This window comes from Notechis scutatus, chromosome Z (assembly GCF_049901735.1).
Source record: "Notechis scutatus isolate UNSWTSFEM ecotype Mainland chromosome Z, rNotScu1.2, whole genome shotgun sequence".
In the NCBI taxonomy this organism is placed as follows: Eukaryota; Metazoa; Chordata; class Lepidosauria; order Squamata; family Elapidae; genus Notechis; species Notechis scutatus.
In genome coordinates, this window is record NC_142025.1 from 55,126,445 (window position 1) to 55,143,433 (window position 16,989).

At 39.1% G+C, this 16,989-nt stretch overlaps 1 protein-coding gene across 13 annotated transcripts in view; it reads left to right on the forward strand.

Moving 5' to 3' along the window:
- Window positions 1-3,532: 3,532 nt before the first annotated feature.
- The window catches only part of ATP2C1 (ATPase secretory pathway Ca2+ transporting 1), an 80,781-nt gene continuing 67,324 nt past the window's right edge, over window positions 3,533-16,989 (forward strand). For 2 of the 13 annotated variants that reach the window (XM_026681700.2, XM_087946096.1), the window contains exons 1-3: window positions 3,533-3,690; window positions 3,836-3,920; window positions 4,263-4,449. In XM_026681700.2, the coding sequence (XP_026537485.1) occupies window positions 4,444-4,449 (6 nt within the window). In that variant the 5' untranslated portion in view covers window positions 3,533-3,690; window positions 3,836-3,920; window positions 4,263-4,443. Of the gene's footprint in view, window positions 3,695-3,835; window positions 3,921-4,262; window positions 4,450-16,989 lie in introns of all 13 variants that reach the window. The other 11 variants (XM_026681702.2, XM_087946095.1, XM_026681701.2 and 8 more) reach the window with 8 other exon arrangements.

A 16,989-nucleotide genomic window follows, 5' to 3' on the forward strand; every position in this document is an offset into this window, starting at 1 on the left:
GCTACATGAAGATAATGTAATTCTTGAGAAAGCATATGCAAGATGTTCTCTCCTCACCCCACTGACCTGCTTTTTAGCTCAGTTCTCCTGTGTGGGGCAACAAAAGAAGAACCAGCCAATCAGTTGGGACTTTGGAGGCAGAGAATAAACAGAGGTGGGGTCAGTCAGAAGTGGTATTTGCCGGTTCTTCAAAATACTCAAAATTTCCCATTTAGAGGTGGTGAAGAGGGGGGAGATTGCCAGCAGGGTCGAGGAAAGCCGCATCTTTCCTCCTCAGCTGGCCAAACTCCCTTTCCCGAAGGCGGTAAGAGCGGTGGTCAGAAATGGCCACCTTAAAGAAGCACTCAACTGGAAAAGAAAGTGCAGGAGGAAGATAAGAAGTGAAAGTTTTGGCTGACCGGGATAAAAAGCAACAACTAAGGTATCCTGGAATTTAAATTTAAAAAAAAGATACATCGCTCCCAAGGAAGATTCGGAAGCAGCGAATGAAAGTGAAATGGGAAAGTTTTTTGTTTTTTTTTCACTCTCCTTCCTAACGTTGACAGTGAACAGAGATGAATGAGAAATCGGAAAAACCCGCTTTGGCATTAATAGGTAAACAAACTGGATAATTAAATGTCAAGGGGATAATAAGGATTTCTGAACATTAAAAAAAACTTTTTTTTTTGCTGTAAGTGGGAAGGGAGAGGAAAAGAATAAGAGCAGGATTCGGAAGGAGGAGACTGCCTGGAATTTAAAAGAATCTGATTAAATCCTAACAAGACTTCTAAAAGATACATTTTAACTGGAACTTTGTAACTAAACAGTAACCCAAGGAAGAGAAAGTGAAAAAAGAAGAAAGTGTCAAAAGAAACAGCTTGTGTGTATTTGGATTGCTTGGTGACTTTGGGACTTTTGGAAATTATATTTGAATGACTAAAAACACTTGGGTGGTTGGGAATTTGGTTGGGAACACTTGGGAATTTTTTTTTTTACAATGGCATCACTTGTGGATGAACTGAAAATGGAATTTAAAAAATACAAAGAAGAGGAACAAGAAGGGAAGAGCTCTCTTGGTTCTGTTTTTCAATTCTTAGAAATGGCAATTTGTACCTACGAGAAACTACAAGAAAAGACTGCGCAACAAGAAGATTGGGACAAAGAAGAAGCCATCTTTAACGAACAAGTAACTTTACTTGGGGAAGAAAGGGAAAAGGAGGGAAAGAAAATGGAGACTTTAAGACCTAAAAAAACAACCAAAAAAGGGAAAAATAAGGTGAAAAGTGGATATAATGTTAGAAAGCAACAGAAAAGGGGAACACAGAAGAGGGAAATGGGGGTGGAGAGACAAGGGGGTAAAAAGGGCAGAGAGAAGAAGCAAGGGAGGAGGAAGGGAAAGGTGTGGAGCAAGATGTAAAGAAACAGGACTTATTTAGAGATAATGGGTAAAAACTTAACTGAAAAAGTGATTCTGCAAAGGTACATAAGATTGTATTGTTATATTTGTATTAGAAATAATGTTAGAAAATTGGAAACAACATATGATTAAAAAGTGGGATAAAATACTCAGTGTAATTCAGTGAAACTTTTGTGAACAAAATAAATGAAATGAAACAAATGAGAGAATTGAATTAGGAAGGAATGGGAACATTTTAATGACACAATGTTTTAAAATATAAGTGAAGTGGGGGGGAAATAACTATGGAAAGTTTATAAGTGTTCTCATAGAAGTATGATACTTGTTTGAAAAGTAATGTGTAAAATGTTTAAGATTTAAATGAATATTAATATTAACGATAGATTTGAATTGGTATGGATTGTTGTTTTAATTATATTATATATTTATAATTTTTTCTCTTTTTAAAATATAGTGTGTAACTTTAGAATGTACTAAGCAGAATCCGAATGGAAGTTATGTATTATACTGTTATAAACTTAGGGGAAAGAGATAAAGGCGTCATACTCCAATCAGTGATTACAGGAGAAATTTTGTTTAATGAGAAAAGATAAGACAGCTGGAAACAGGACAGACAAAGAATATAAGTATAATGATTTGAACTGAGATGAAATAAATAAAATTAAGAAAGTTAAAAGAGGGGAGAAGCTATATAGAAAATGTAGAATGGTAATAAGATATGGAATGGTATATAAAATGAGCATGAATTTGAATTTGTGTCTGTACAAAAAGATGTAAGCTGCTTTCAAAAAAGATGTTTTATGTTTTTATGTTTTATGTTTTGTTTGTTTATGTTTGTTTTTAAAAATCAATAAAAAAAATTTAAAAAAAGAAATACTCAAAATTTCCACTACCGGTTCTCCAGAACTGGTCAGAACCTGCTGAATACCACCTCTGGGCATAATGAATTACAGCATGTGCCAGAGAAACAATAGCTGTTTCATTCTATTACAGATTGGCATTGCTAACCCAAAACTTTTTTTAAAGTCCTTCGTACAGCGTTACTGGTCTCATTCTCAGTAAAACGTGCATATTTCCCCCCCTTTCCTCTACTTTATTATAAAAGCGCCCCTTCCAAAATTCGTTTTACTCAAAGATAGCAAATGTTAATTTTGCTTTCCGTGCGGCAAGCATACAAGAGGTGTGTGTGTATAAGGGCAGGGATGCAGGCGTGTGTCACTTTTTCAGTCCAATTCTTTTCTCGCCTTAAGTGAGGACAAACTGCGCAGGGCTGAGGGGATCTCCCCAGGGGTGAGATTCTACAGGTTCGCAACTATTTGCTAGAACCGGTTGTTAACATTCTAAGCAGTTCGGAGAACCGGTTGTTAGAAGAAATTATTGGCCTAATCCTGTAAGGAAGGCAGGAAGGAAACATTCTGGTGTTGCTTACAGAAACTGTCTCTCTGTTAACCCTTATTACATTCTTGGCAGGACTAGACTTCCTGTCTCAGGAACATCTCTGGAGTTTTTCCCCCCTCCTTTCTGGTACTTTTACTTGTGTAAGAGTGACCATTCAAAGTTACAATGGCACTGAAAAAAGTGACTTATGACGGTTTTTCACACATACGACTGTTGCAGCATCCCCACAGTAATGAGAGGCCAGGAGAGGAGATGTGTGTTGAGTTGGCCGTGCCTAGCCAGTCACATGACCACCAAGCCACGCCCACCAACTAAGCCACGCCCACAGAACCGGTTGTTAAATAATTTGAATCCCACCCCTGGATCTCCCTGTCTTGTGAAGGAGCGGTAGTAGCTTTTGTTGCGTTTAAAGGCCAATGCACCATGAACGGATGCTTCTCCGGATACCACGTCCGTCCTAGTCAAACCAGGAACCTCTCCGAGCCCTCTTTCACACCCCCTCCACGTCCTTCTTTCGCGAGGGGCATGGCGAAGTGGACGAAAGAAAAAGAGCGCTGACCGACAACCACAGCGGCGAGGAAATGCCGCACCTCCGGAGTCTGTCTGACAGCCGCTTGGTTCTTCTCTGGCGCATGCGTATCTCTGCTCCAAGTCCGGCGTCTTCCGGGGCCTGTGCTCATTCTTTTTTCTGCCCTTCCGCTCAGTGTCCGCGGCTGGTAGCGGAAGTGAACCGGGCTCGGAGAGGAAGTCCGAAAGAATCCGGCTCGGGAGGAAGAACGGGAGTGCGTTTGGGTTGGCGGTGCCGCCGCTGCTGCGGAGGCGAGGAGACCGAGCCGAGACAGTGAAAAGGAATCCCTGAGCAGGGCGGCCGACGACTTGCAAGAGAGAAGCACAAGGTGCGTTCTGAGGCATAGTAGGGATGGGGCAATTGAAGAATTTCAACAGGAGGGGCAGGTGCCAGTGGTTCCTACTTTCTTCTGGTGAGGCTTGCGAGAGATCTTGATGCGTGCCCGCAGCCATCCCTTCTGTTTTTCTCTTTAGGAAATTTCCCTTCTCAGCAGATTTCTTGCGTCCGCTTTCCAGGTGGGTGTCCGGACTGAACCCCTAACAACGAGCAGGAAGCCGAGTAGGTGGCGGTCACTGAGAGTGGTTGGAGAGGAGCGGGTGACAGGTGTCAAGAAAGGGGAGCGATCCCTTGAGGAGCCCTCGGGAGAAGGGAGGATCTTGGCGGCTATGTCCGTGCTCCCGAGAAGGCCTGGGGTTCAGCCTGCAGAGGTCTATCGTGAGAGCCTTTCTGTTTGTGAAGCTACTGGGTTGCAGAGCGTTTTCCTTTAAAACCTTTGTGGGGGAGGGTAGCTTTTTGCCAGTTGGAGCCTTCCTGAGGATGGCTCAGGAAGAAGAAAGAATGGCCAGGATAAGCAGCAGCGTTTTTGTTTCCTATGTCTTTATCTCCCCTTTCTTTTGCTAGCGTTTCATCACTTACCCTGTTCTCACCAATGTTCCTGTGTTTGAGGTCAGTGGGAACAAAGCACCTTCCTGGAATATAGGGTCCCTCTGCACTTTTCCCGCTCAATCACAACCATTGGGCTGCTTGTTGCTGTCAATAAAGTCTTTGTAGCCATCAACCCAAGTGCGGTTTCAATGGGAAAATGAAGGTAAATATTTTGGAGACAGTTTATTTGGGGATTGTTGGGGAAAACAGTATGACTGCCTTAAAGCAATTACATTTTGTTTCATCTGTTTTCAGATATGATTCTTGAGACATAAGCTTATTATATAGACTCTATGTAGTGTTGAACAAAAGTTGTGTAAACTATTGATTGCATCTCTGTTTTGCGGTGGTTCTGCCTTAAATTATAAAACTTAGTGTTTTGTCTGGTTTTATAGCTTCTTTTCTTGTGGTTTATTTAAAATAATCAAGTGTGATCAGTTATAGATCGCATCCAATGGTTATTGGTTAGGAAAATATTAAAGATTTCTGTTACATATTTGTTTAAGTAAAGTTTGAATATGATTAAAATTATATTTAAATTAATTAAAATCTTCATCATGTATTTTGAATTCTAGTCTCAAAATTTTGGAGTTTTGAAAGAAATTGAGTTTTTCTTTTCTGTACCAAACCTAGGTCATTAGAAATTCTTTGCCAAAGTGTCTTATTCTCAACTTGTATATCTGTTCCTTTCTTTAGCTGGAAATTCTTGAGGAACTACAAAATCAAGATGTTAAAATAAACAGCATTTCCAATAAAATTGAATGTAATTATATGGGAATAACATCTAACAGTTTGAAATTGCTGTCTTATTGATCTCATGGCTGATTTTACACTAATTGGTTTCTGGAGCTAAGCTCCAGAAATGCCAGTTGGCTTCATTTATCATTATTAGTCTAATAGTAATAAAATAACTCATTTGTATTTTAATAATACCACCAAATTAATGTGAAAGTTTATATTAAAGGAAGAATTAACCTTGTCCCCTCCAAATCTACTATACTAATTAAATTGGCTGTCCAAGTGTTCTAGCTACATTTCATTTAGGAATATGTAAGGGGTTTATTATGTAGTTTAACTCTGGCTGCAATCTAATGCATAGTTATTTGGTAGAAATGCTTATTGTAGAAAAGTTTTCTATCTTTATAATTTGTTGATTAAAATAAAGTTAAACAAAGTTGAGATGCAGTTTGCTTCAAAAAGAAAGGTCATAATAAACTCTACCAGTGTTATGAAATACATAGTAATCACAGAATAATGCAATGTTTTTCAACCTGACTCTCTAGTTATTTTTCACCATATTTTTACTCTGATCCATTCAGCATGACCAATTATTAGAAATGAGTTTTATTAAACATTCTGAAAAACTGACATAACAGATGTGTTGTGTATTTATACTTAAAGCACCTGATAAAATTAACACAATTACATTAGGATTTTTTTTTAAAATCTGTGAATAGCTCTAGCTTTCTTAATCAGATTTAGCTTTCCACTCAGCGGGTGATGGTGGGGCAGCAGCAGAGTATGGCATATGGCCTCTGGGAAGATGAACTCTTATTCTTGATTTAAAAAATGAAGTAGCTAAAAAGTTTTTCTTATTGTATTAATAAAGATAAATATATATGTTTTGGAACATCTAAGTATTATTTCCTACAACAACCAAACTTAGGTAGTTGAATACAGAATAATGACCATATATAAATAATGTATGTAACTACCATTCAAATTATTTTCGTAAGTAGCTAGCACTCATAACAATTTATGATTTTCACCTTCTAAATTAATTTATGAAATTTGATCATTTAGGTAAGACCCAGTTCCGTTTCTGAATCTATAATTCACACAAAAACTCTATCTTCATATGAAGCATTAAATTTAATTGTAATAGTTTCCCTTGACCTATACTACTTAAAAATTTGGACAAAATAAGAAGACTCTCACAAGCAGAAATGCCATAATATTAATAATAATATGATCCCTACTCAGTGTAGAATTTCTTAATTTATTTCATACTGCTTTATGAGGAAACCATGAATATATATTTATTTCTAAGATATTTATTATTTTTAATATTGATGATAGTGCAAAAATACAAAGAGTGATGTGGACTTCTGTACATTTTGGTTTCTCAGTGTTTTCTTTGTAATTTTTTAAAGCACATATTTAGAATGTAGATATGTCTGTTCAATGAAGGTTAATGTTTGGACACAGACCTAAAATATAGCAATTAAGACAGTTTAGAAACAACTGCTGTACAGTATTGCTCTTGGATCAATGACATTGCTAGATAGATCAAGTGATCCAGATAGGAATATGCATCACAATATATGAGCATTTGTATGTGTAATTAATATTGAGTAAAATTATCTGTTGTATTAGAAGAATCAAATGTAATTTTATTGTATTATGTATTATGATTTGTCATATCAAATTATAGAATTACAATTTTCCAGGACAGTTATAAAAATAGGACATGTGTGAGAAAAAGCAAATGTAATTTGAGAAGATAATATATTTTATATAAAAGATTTCTTTTAAGGTAATTTTGGTAAGTTTTCCAAGGAGTAGTTGCAGTTATTGCATACATTGTGGAGATTAGCATTTATATATGCTAATCTGCACAATGATTATATGTAGTAATGAATACATTTGCTTCAGTGGGAAAATAAGAGTTAAATATATAATGCATATTTTGTTATTTTGATGAAATCTTAGCTTGCTGTGGATGCCTCTGAATTAAAATCTGATTGGATCTGTTATCTGAAGGGTTCATTGTGTGAAGTTTCACATTTTGTCCCACTGTTTAATATATCGTGGTTGGCTGATCTGCTTTAATAATCTTTAAATATATGATTGTGTCACTTGATAATCTTATTCTTCTGTGACATTTAATTAAATGAAATAATAAGAAATTGACTTTTTAAAGCTCCACTTAATGAACTTTTCTTGTTCATTGAATCAGAATGAACAAAACTTCATATACAGTTCTTGGAAAATGGCAATACCGTATTTGCCGGCATATAAGACGACTTTTTTGCCCTGAAAAAGATGCCTCCAATTGGGGGTGCGTCTTATATGCCGGGTAATCTTATACGCCGGCAAATAGTAATTGGGAAGCACTGCGGCTGCCCGCGGCTGAGGCACTTTGCGCACCGTGGAAGCGAATCCCGTGAAGCCGAAAGGAGCAGCCAGCCTTCTCCCAGCTCCCAAGGAAGCGAGGCTCGCACCGCCCGAGCTCCGCTGAGGTATCCGGCTGGGGCTGTCAGGAGTTGTTACCGCTGGCGCGGCTCCAGTCCCGCGTTGCCTCGGGAAGGGAAAGTCAAAAGCCGCGGCTCTTCCTTTTTGCCTTTCCTTCCCGAGGCAACGCAGGACTGGAGCCGCGTGAGCTGCGCCAGCGGTAACAACTCCTGACAGCCCCAGCCGGATACCTCAGCGAGCCCAGCGGTGCGAGCCTCTTCCTTGGGAGCTGGAGAGGCTAGCTGCTCTTTCGGCTTCACGGATCGTTTCCACTGTAGACAAAAGTGCCTCAAAAAAAAAAAAAAGTGCAAAGTGGAAGGCGTGCGGAAGAGGGGCGAGTATATAACAAACTATATTTTGAGTGGAAATGTTGGGGGTGCGTCTTATACGCCGGGTCGTCTTATACGCCGGCATATACGGTATGTTCATTTTTCTGGAATGTCAGCACATTTTCTACTGTTAGATAAGAAGGCCTTTTTTTCCTTTGCAAGCATACAGATAGTTCTTGATTTACTACCACAATTGAGCTCGAAGTTTCTGTTGATAAGTGAAGCATTTGTTTAGTGAGTTTTGCCCAATTTTATGACCTTTCTTGCCACAGCTGTTAAGTGAATCACTGCAATTATTAAGCTAGTAACATGATTGTAAAGTGAAACTGGCTTACCAGAAAGTTCTTGTCAGAAAGTTACAAAAAGTGATCACATGACTTTGGGAAACAGCAACAGTCTTAAGTATGAACCAATTACCAAGCATCTGAATTTTGATCACATGTCCATGGGGAGGCTGCAAAGGGTATAATTTAAAAATGGTCATAAGTCAGTTTCTTTAGTGCTGTTGTAACTTTGAAAGTCACTAAATAAACTTGTAAGATGAGTATATGATTGAATGTCATCCATTTCAACTGATACTTGTTTACAATATTTATCCAGCACTGTATGTCTACATAATATAAGTGCGCACTCTGCAGCTTACATACGCTCCTCCCTAAAGCACACCACCACACTGTCAAATTTTACAACAAAATGGCCAGAATGTATACTTTTTTATACAAAAAAACACACAATAAGGCTAGAAATTGATATACTACTCCCTCCTAGTAGACTTCCATTTCAATCTTCTCAAAGTCCTGGCAAAGAAGTTCGCAATTAGTTTATTTCAGTACAGAATTTGTCATATTTTTTATCCAATATTTTTTGTGTTTTCCTATCAGTAATCCTTTAAGGAATGTAAGGATTTGTTTTTTTACACAAAGTACAATTAAACTTTAGAATTTGTTACCATAAAGTATAGTGCCAAAATTGATAACAAAGTTGGACCAATTCATGGAAGACTTAGAGATAAATGGCATTTGCATTCATTCATAAATATATTCTAGTCATATATTGAAGAAACTGAAAAGATGATGGTGAAGTTTCATTCTCTGAGCTACATATATTTGCCACTATTACAAAAGTGAAAAGAAAAATTAGTTTTGTTGAAGTGTTAAAAAGCTTGGATTCATATACCATCCTTCTTGAGCCGGGTGATTAACAGGCTTCTTTGTACAGTTGTTTGACCACTATATTGAATTGTATTGAATTCTTTATTGTCATTGTATATACACAGTATATACAGTATTGTTATTGTATATACACAGTATACATACAATGAAATTCACATAACATCCAGAGACCAGACCCAACATACACACGACACTCCCCAAACATCTTCTCACCTGCCAAAATTCCCCGCCTCCTAAAAGCACAGAAGCATCCACACAACAGACCAAATAATACTGTCCAACAGCTCACTGATGGTGGTCCTTAAGTTCATTGTTAAGTGCAATTATAGCTCTGGGATAAAAACTATTCAGAAAACGTGTGGTCCGAGTTTTAATTGTTCTGTATCTTCTGCCAGAAGGCAACAGTTCATAAAGATTGTAAGCAGGATGGGACAAATCTCTGAGAATGTTGTGCAACTTCCTCAAACAGCGAAGATGTTGTCCAGGGCTGGTAGCTGGAGCCCAATGATATTCTGGGCAGTTTTAATGATTCTCTATAGAGCTTTTTTGTCCGCTACAGAGCTGCTCCCATACCATACAAGAATGCTGTATGTCAGGACACTCTAAGTGTTGCTGCAGTAGTAGGACAGAAGTAGTAGTAGATCAGACTGCTGGAATAGATGGGCCAGGGTCCAAACTAGCAGGATTTATATATGTTTTTAAATTATTAAATAATCACAGGCTGTACTCCCTTATCAGGAAAAAACAAATGGAAGTCAAGAAAATTCTGTATCAATCTGGAAATTAGTAGAAATAACGATAACTTTCACCATCTTGTTACCAGTATAATAAAATTCCTTTATTCAGTATTAATTCTCTCAATTCATTAGCGCAGACAGTACTGGTATGGAGATAATGATAATTTTTTAAAAATAATGTTCTTAAGATCAACATCCATTGTTTCTGCCACAGGATAAATTTAAATAAATAAATAATTTTCTGCAGTAATTTTAAGTTTGTAAATAGATGATTTTCTTTTTCAATATTTTGGAATTCCCCAAATGTTATAATGCAGGTCTCATCTGTAAACAGGACACAGTGCTCAAAAAGACCATTTTTGAAAGAATTTCATTTGCATATTGAGCAATTTTATAAGCTATCTCATTCTCTGCCGCTGATATTGGCTGCAAACTTTTGCTCCTTTGATCAAATACCTATGAGTTCTGAATATTTCACTGAACTATGAATGCATCTGTCTTTATCAAATCTCTTATCAATTATGTGAGTAGAATGTGTTTCAGTATTGATAGTTGCTTCAGTATGAGTTTAAGAGGTTAAGCTTTTCAGATTATCTCACAATTGACATATTTTTTCAAATAAATATATGCAATTCAGTATTTTCACAACCTCTATAAACTGAAAAAATAAATGCAATAAGCATAAACTGACACAAGGTGCTATAGATTAAGTCATTTTTAAACACAATAATTTAATTAATGAATTTCAGCTCTCTCTGAGCTAAATTAAGACCTGTGGTGATGGTGTAGTATAAAGGCATTATTTTCTCCACATTTGTGTGTATTCTGTGTGATGCTCCCTACTTGTTTTCTATCCAAATTGTCACTGTTATTGCTATACTATTCCTGATGTTTTGGGATACCTGTCTAGCCTAATTGGATAGATTTTTTTTGTTAGTTGCGAAGTCGTGTCTGACCCATCGTGATTCAATGGACAACGTTCCTCCAGGCCTTCCTGTCCTTTACTATCCTCTTGAGTCCATTTAAGCTCATGCCTACTCCTTCAGTGATTCCATCCAGCCACCTCATTCTCTGTTTTCTTCCTTCTTTTGCCCTCAATCTTTCACAGCATTAGGCTCTTCTCCAGTGAGTCCTTCCTTCTCATTAGGTGGCCAAAGTATTTGAGTTTCATCTTCAGGATCTGGCCTTCTAAAGAGCAGTCAGGGTTGATCTCCTCTAGGACTGACTGGATTGATCACCTTGTAGTCCAAGGGACTCGCAGGAGTCTTCTCCAAAACCATAGTTTAAAGGCCTCAATTCTTTGACACTCAGCCTTTCTTATGATCCAACTTTCACAGCTATACATTACAACTGGGAAAACTATAGCCTTGACTATATACACTTTTGTTGGCAAGGTGATGTCTCTGCTTTTTAATATGCTGTCTAGATTTGCCATAGCTTTCCTCCCCAGGAGCAAGCGTCTAATCTTAGTTGGTGGGAGGATAATGACTACATTTTCCCAGCAATGAGCAATGATAAGAATGGAATTTTGACTGCTTTTATGCACTTCGGCATTAGTTTAATTAAAATAAAAAAATTAAATATTTTGGAAGTTTAACACTTATGTGATGACTTATTTGGTTAAAAGATAACTCGGCAATCTTTACTGGAAAAGGGTTCCTCCTAATGCACGACAATGCTAGACCTCATGTGGCTGGAGTGTGTCAGCAGTTCCTGCAAGACGAAGGCATTGATGCTATGGAATGGCCCGCCCATTCCTCAGACCTGAATCCAATTGAGCACATCTAGGACATCATGTCTCGCTCCATCCACCAACGCCACGTTGCACCACAGACTGTCCAGGAGTTGGGAGATGCTTTAGTCCAGGTGTGGGAGGAGATCCTTCAGAGGACCATCCTCCACCTTATCAGGAGTATGCCCAGGTATTTTAGGGAGGTCATACAGGCACATGGAGGCCACACACACTACTGAGCCTCATTTTGATTTATTTTAAGGACATTACATCAAAGTTGGATCAGCCTGTAGTGTTTTTTTTCCACTTTAATTTGGAGTGTAATTCCAAATCCAGACCTCAGTGGGTTGCTAAATTTGATTTCCATTGATAATTTTTGTGTGATTTTGTTGTCAGCGCATTCATCTATGCAATGAACAAAGTATTTAATAAGAATATTTCATTCATTCAGATCTAGGATGTCTTATTTTTGTGTTCCCTTTATTTTTTTGAGCAGGGTATAAATATTGAATTTTTTTATAAAAAAGAGCACCTTTTACCCAAAATCAGTCAAAGCAGGCAGACAGATTAAGTTGCTCACAGAATCACAGATTCATTCAGAGATCTATCTATCTGCCATCTGCTAGCTCAGTCTGTCACATAAAATTTGCTTGCAAGCAAACTCACAAAATTAACTCACAACACACCATGTATATAAATATTGAATTTTTTATAAAAAAGAGAGCAACTTTCACCCAAAATCAGACAAAGCAGGCAGGCAGATTGAGTTGCGCACAGAATCATTCAGTGATCTATCTATCTGCTATTGGCTACCTGAGTATGTCACATAAAATTTGCTTGCTTTGAGTCTGCACTGAATAATAGAACCTTCAGTCTAAGGGAGGTTCAGCTGTGCTTAAAAGCAGAGCCGAAGATCTAAAGACTAACTAGAAAGTAAAAAATCCAACCATTTCCTGCTTCCTAGCTAATCTAAATCTCCCGGCACAGCAGAACAGCTGATGGTTGGAAAAAGGAAAAATAGCAATTTAGCAGGCAAGTTTGCTGGGTTAGGAGTAGCTGGGTGGGGAGGGTTCCCGTGGGTCATGTGGGCAGCACAGTCTTGTGTTTCTGTGCAGCCTGGATTAATTGCTTTGGGGGGGCACTCTGGGGGTGAGATTTCTCTGCAGCCCACCAAAATTTTCTCGAGGCCCACCGGTGGGCTGTGGTCCACCAGTTTGCAAACGCTGATCTATAATAAAAGACTGACCTATACAATTAAAATAATGTGCTAATTATTATTAGCACAGAAATGTACTCCTGAAAGATATTTTCATGTTATTTTGCATTTTGGAATAGAAAAACACTGCATGTTCAAGTTCCATATTTCCTTTAGAGCAGGGTTCTCCAACCTTTTAGACCTTAGGGACCACCACATTCATAATTTTAAATCCCGTGGACCACTAATATGAATTTTTTAAAAAAGATATATACATTTGTAAAATAATGATCAGAGAACTTCCATTTTATTAATATGAAATGCACCTATTTAATATAACAAAATTATAAATGCTTAATTATAACACAATTGTAAATGCTTTAATCAGTAAAATGTCTAATTGTAACAAAATTATTAAAGTTAGTGTAATTATTACAAAATATTGAAGTATTTAAATATTACACATTTTAGTGTGATATTTGTTCCTGCTTGTTTGAAATAAATGTGTGGATTTTTGGCTCCAATAATGTTACAGCAAGATGGAGAGTCATTTTTATTTCAAGCCAAGACTGGTATCGAGTTTTAATTGCTGTGACAGATGAAAATGTCTTTTCACACAAATATGTTGTTGAAAATTGAATCAAATTTTCATTGCTTTTTCACTCAGCAATGGGTATTCACTTTTTACGGAGAGCCAGAAATGAGGTCTTGAGATGGATGACTGGAATTTAGCTGTGAGGTGGTTGTTGTATGATAGATCGATGAAGCTTTCTTTTTCATACATACTTAAATTGTTATCTTCAATGTTTGCTGCAAATGAATCTATTATCCACATATTACCATGTCTGGGATCTTCTTTCTTTGGGTAATAACGACCAAAAGATTTTGTGAGTGTAAGTGCTGTTGAACAATGGTTACCATCTGCCAGTTGACATTTTTCTCATATACTCATCAAAATTTGAAAACATTTGCAGATCTTCTTCAACCAACCATGTTTGCCATAGTAATATTTTCTTTTGAAAAACATCCATTTTACCTCGTAGTGTGAACACGTCCTGAAGTTGTCCTTACAAAGACATGTTTAATTCATTTAACAATGAAAAAATATCTTCCAGGTATGCAAGCTTGGCTACCCACTCATCGTTGGACAAGAGTTCTTGAAATTTTGGATTATTTTGCTGGTAGAAAGATATTTTGACTTCTTCGTGCAGGGTGAACAGTCAGATTACTATTTTGCCCCTTGACAGTCATCTCACCTCAGTGTGAAGAAGAAGAGTATACTCGAAACCCATTTCTTCACAAACATTCAAGAATTGAGTGCTTTGTGTTGAATTTCATTTACAATTTTAATAACATCTGATAATACTTCGTGTAGTTCTGGGACATTTTTTTCACTGCAAGTTGCTCACAATACAGTGTGTTGACAAAATGTCTGGGTGACCAAATTTTTTCACCTTTTCAACAATTCCTGAAAGATGTCCAGTTGAATTTGCAGCACCATCTGTACATATCCCAATACATTTTTCCATTCAATTCTGTGTTCGAGGAAATAACTATTCAGTGCTGCAAAAATCTCAGAGCTAGTTGTTCTACCTGGCAAGTTGAACAAGCAAAGTAGTTCTTCCTGTAACTCTCCTTAACACTCAATCCTCACAAAACAAAGGAGAAGCGCATGTCTATTGTTTCATCAAGTTGAATTGCATAAAATGGTGCATTTTTCACCATTTTTATAACTTGATTTTCAATATCTTCCGCCATGTCTTCAATTCTGTGCCTGACAGTGTTAGCGGACATAGAAATTGCATTCAGTTTCTGGACAGCCTGCTTTCCCAAAACCTCTTCACAGGCTTGTAACATGCAAGGCTTAATTAAATCTTCTCCAATCATACATGGTTTTTATTTTTTGCAATCTGAAGTGCTATCAGAAAAGAAGCCTTTAATAAGGACTTATCTTCAACAGTCATTTTTGTCAAAGCAGTTGCTTGCTTTTGCGGAGGGCTAAAAAAATGCCACCCCACACCATTACTGACCCACTGCCAAACTGGCCATGCTGGAGGATGTTGCAGGCAGCAGAACGTTCTCCACGGCGTCTCCAGACCCCACCTGGCGCCCTTGCTGCTTTCTGCCTCTTTAGCAACCGGCTTCGCGTTTGGAGCACTGCCGCTGTTTGGAGCTCCAAATGGCAGCGGCGGCAGCTCCAAATGGAGAAGCGGCAGCTCCAAACGCGAAGCTGGTTGCTAAAGAGCCAGAAAGCAGCAAGGGCGCCAGGTGGAAAGGACAGGGTCGCAATCACACGGAGATGCCCAAAGCGCGGAGCGCACATAACTAAAGGTGGCGCACGCAGTTGGTTTGGGGACTGCAAGGCAGCATCTGCGCCTCTTCCCGGGCGTGTCTCTAGGCTGCTTCTGGAGCTACGAGATGCTCTCCGTTGCCTACCGGCCCTTCCTTGGGCTCCCTGCCGTGGGGTACACCCACTTCCTCCTGCAAATTACGCCTCGCAACTCTTCTCTCCCTTTCTTCTCGCTCCAAAAAGATTGCCATCGTTTCCCGCCAATTCGGGCTTCCAGCCACGTTGTGATCCACTAGTGAGGGTGCCATCTTGGATGGAGGCATCGCAGTCTCCCTCTCTTGCTCGCTCTGAACTTCGTGTGGACCAAAATAAAAAGATCGCCCACCGTCATGTTTGGAGCTGCCGCTTCCGCGTTTCGAGCTGCTGCCGTGTTTGGAGCACTGCCGCTGTTTGGAGCTCCAAATGGTGGCGGCACTCCAAACATGGAAGCGGCAGCTCCAAACGTGGCGGCGGAATGGGCAGAAGGGAAAGCAACAGCAGTGGGTGCCAAAGGTGGCAGCAAAGGTGGGCGTAGGGAGCTCTCTGCGCTTCGCCATGATCACCCGTTAGGAGCGGCTGGTGGCGAGGATGCAAGGGGGGGAATTAAGTCACCCCCGAAAAGACGGCCTAGCCGTTTTTTCGGGGCTCAAAAAAAAATAAGGCCCGGCCTTATTATGTGAGAAACACGGTAGCAGAACACTGCTTAACCAACACATATTTCATATACAAAGGACAAAGATACAAGCAAATTGAAGGAGCCTGTATGGGATCACCACTGTCACCCGTCATTGCAAACCTGTTCATGGAAGAATTCGAATCTAGAGCCCTAGCCAATGCCACCCACTAACCCAAACTATGGTTAAGATATATCGATGACACATTTGTTATTTGGCCCCATGGAAAAGAAAACCTAAACAATTTCCTAACACACCTAAACAGCATGCACCCCAAAATCAAATTCACCATGGAAACGGAAACAAACAACCACCATTCCTAGATGTACTAATCTACAAAAAAAACAGATGGAACACTAGGACACACCATATACCAGAAGAAAACACACACCAACCGCTACCTCAACGCCCAATCCCACCACCACCCAGCACAGATAAACTCCATGGCCAAAACACTAATTGCCAGAACCAAATGCCTGGCAGACAAGACACACATAAAGACTGAACTATGCACCCTGACTAAAGTACTGACAGCCAACAGCTTCCACAAAAGCAAAATCACAGGCCTGATCGACAAAAACACACTGAGACATAATGGAGACCTAGAAGATGAACAGACCTATGGAACAGCTGTCCTGCCCTACATAAGAGGTACTACAGACAAAATCAGTAAGATACTACACAGGCATCACATCAAGACTGCCTTCAAAACAGACAGAAAAATAGCAGCCATCCTAAGAAACCCCAAAGATAAAATTGACCTGGAAAACCAAGGCATCTATGAAGTCCCCTGTGCATCATGCCCTGCCGCATACATTGGACAGACCAATAGAAGAATAAGTACCCACCTGGATGAACACAAAAATGCAGTAAAAAAGCTGGAACACACTTCCTCACTAGTCCAACACATGAAAGTCACAGGTCATAGCATCGACTTCAATGGCACCAAAACCCTAGCCACTATAGAAAACCCCAGCTACAGAATTATCAGAAGAAGCCATAGAGATTGAAAAAAGACCTGAAAGCATGAATAGAAGAGATGACTCCACCAGACTGTCAATTATCTGGAAGCCTGCACTCTCAAACAAAAAAATCTCCACACCACAAGCCAGCCAAACACCTGGGCACAAACAGACCCCCCCCCAATACCTCCAGCTCAAACACACCCCAACCAGGCACCCAGATGAAACCTAGCTTCCTAATAAATATGGCCATCCGTTTACTCGGAGCCAAGCCACGCTAAAAGCCTCCAATACAGGAAACACAATGTTGCCAGCCAAACAAGACCAAAAAAAAGCTAC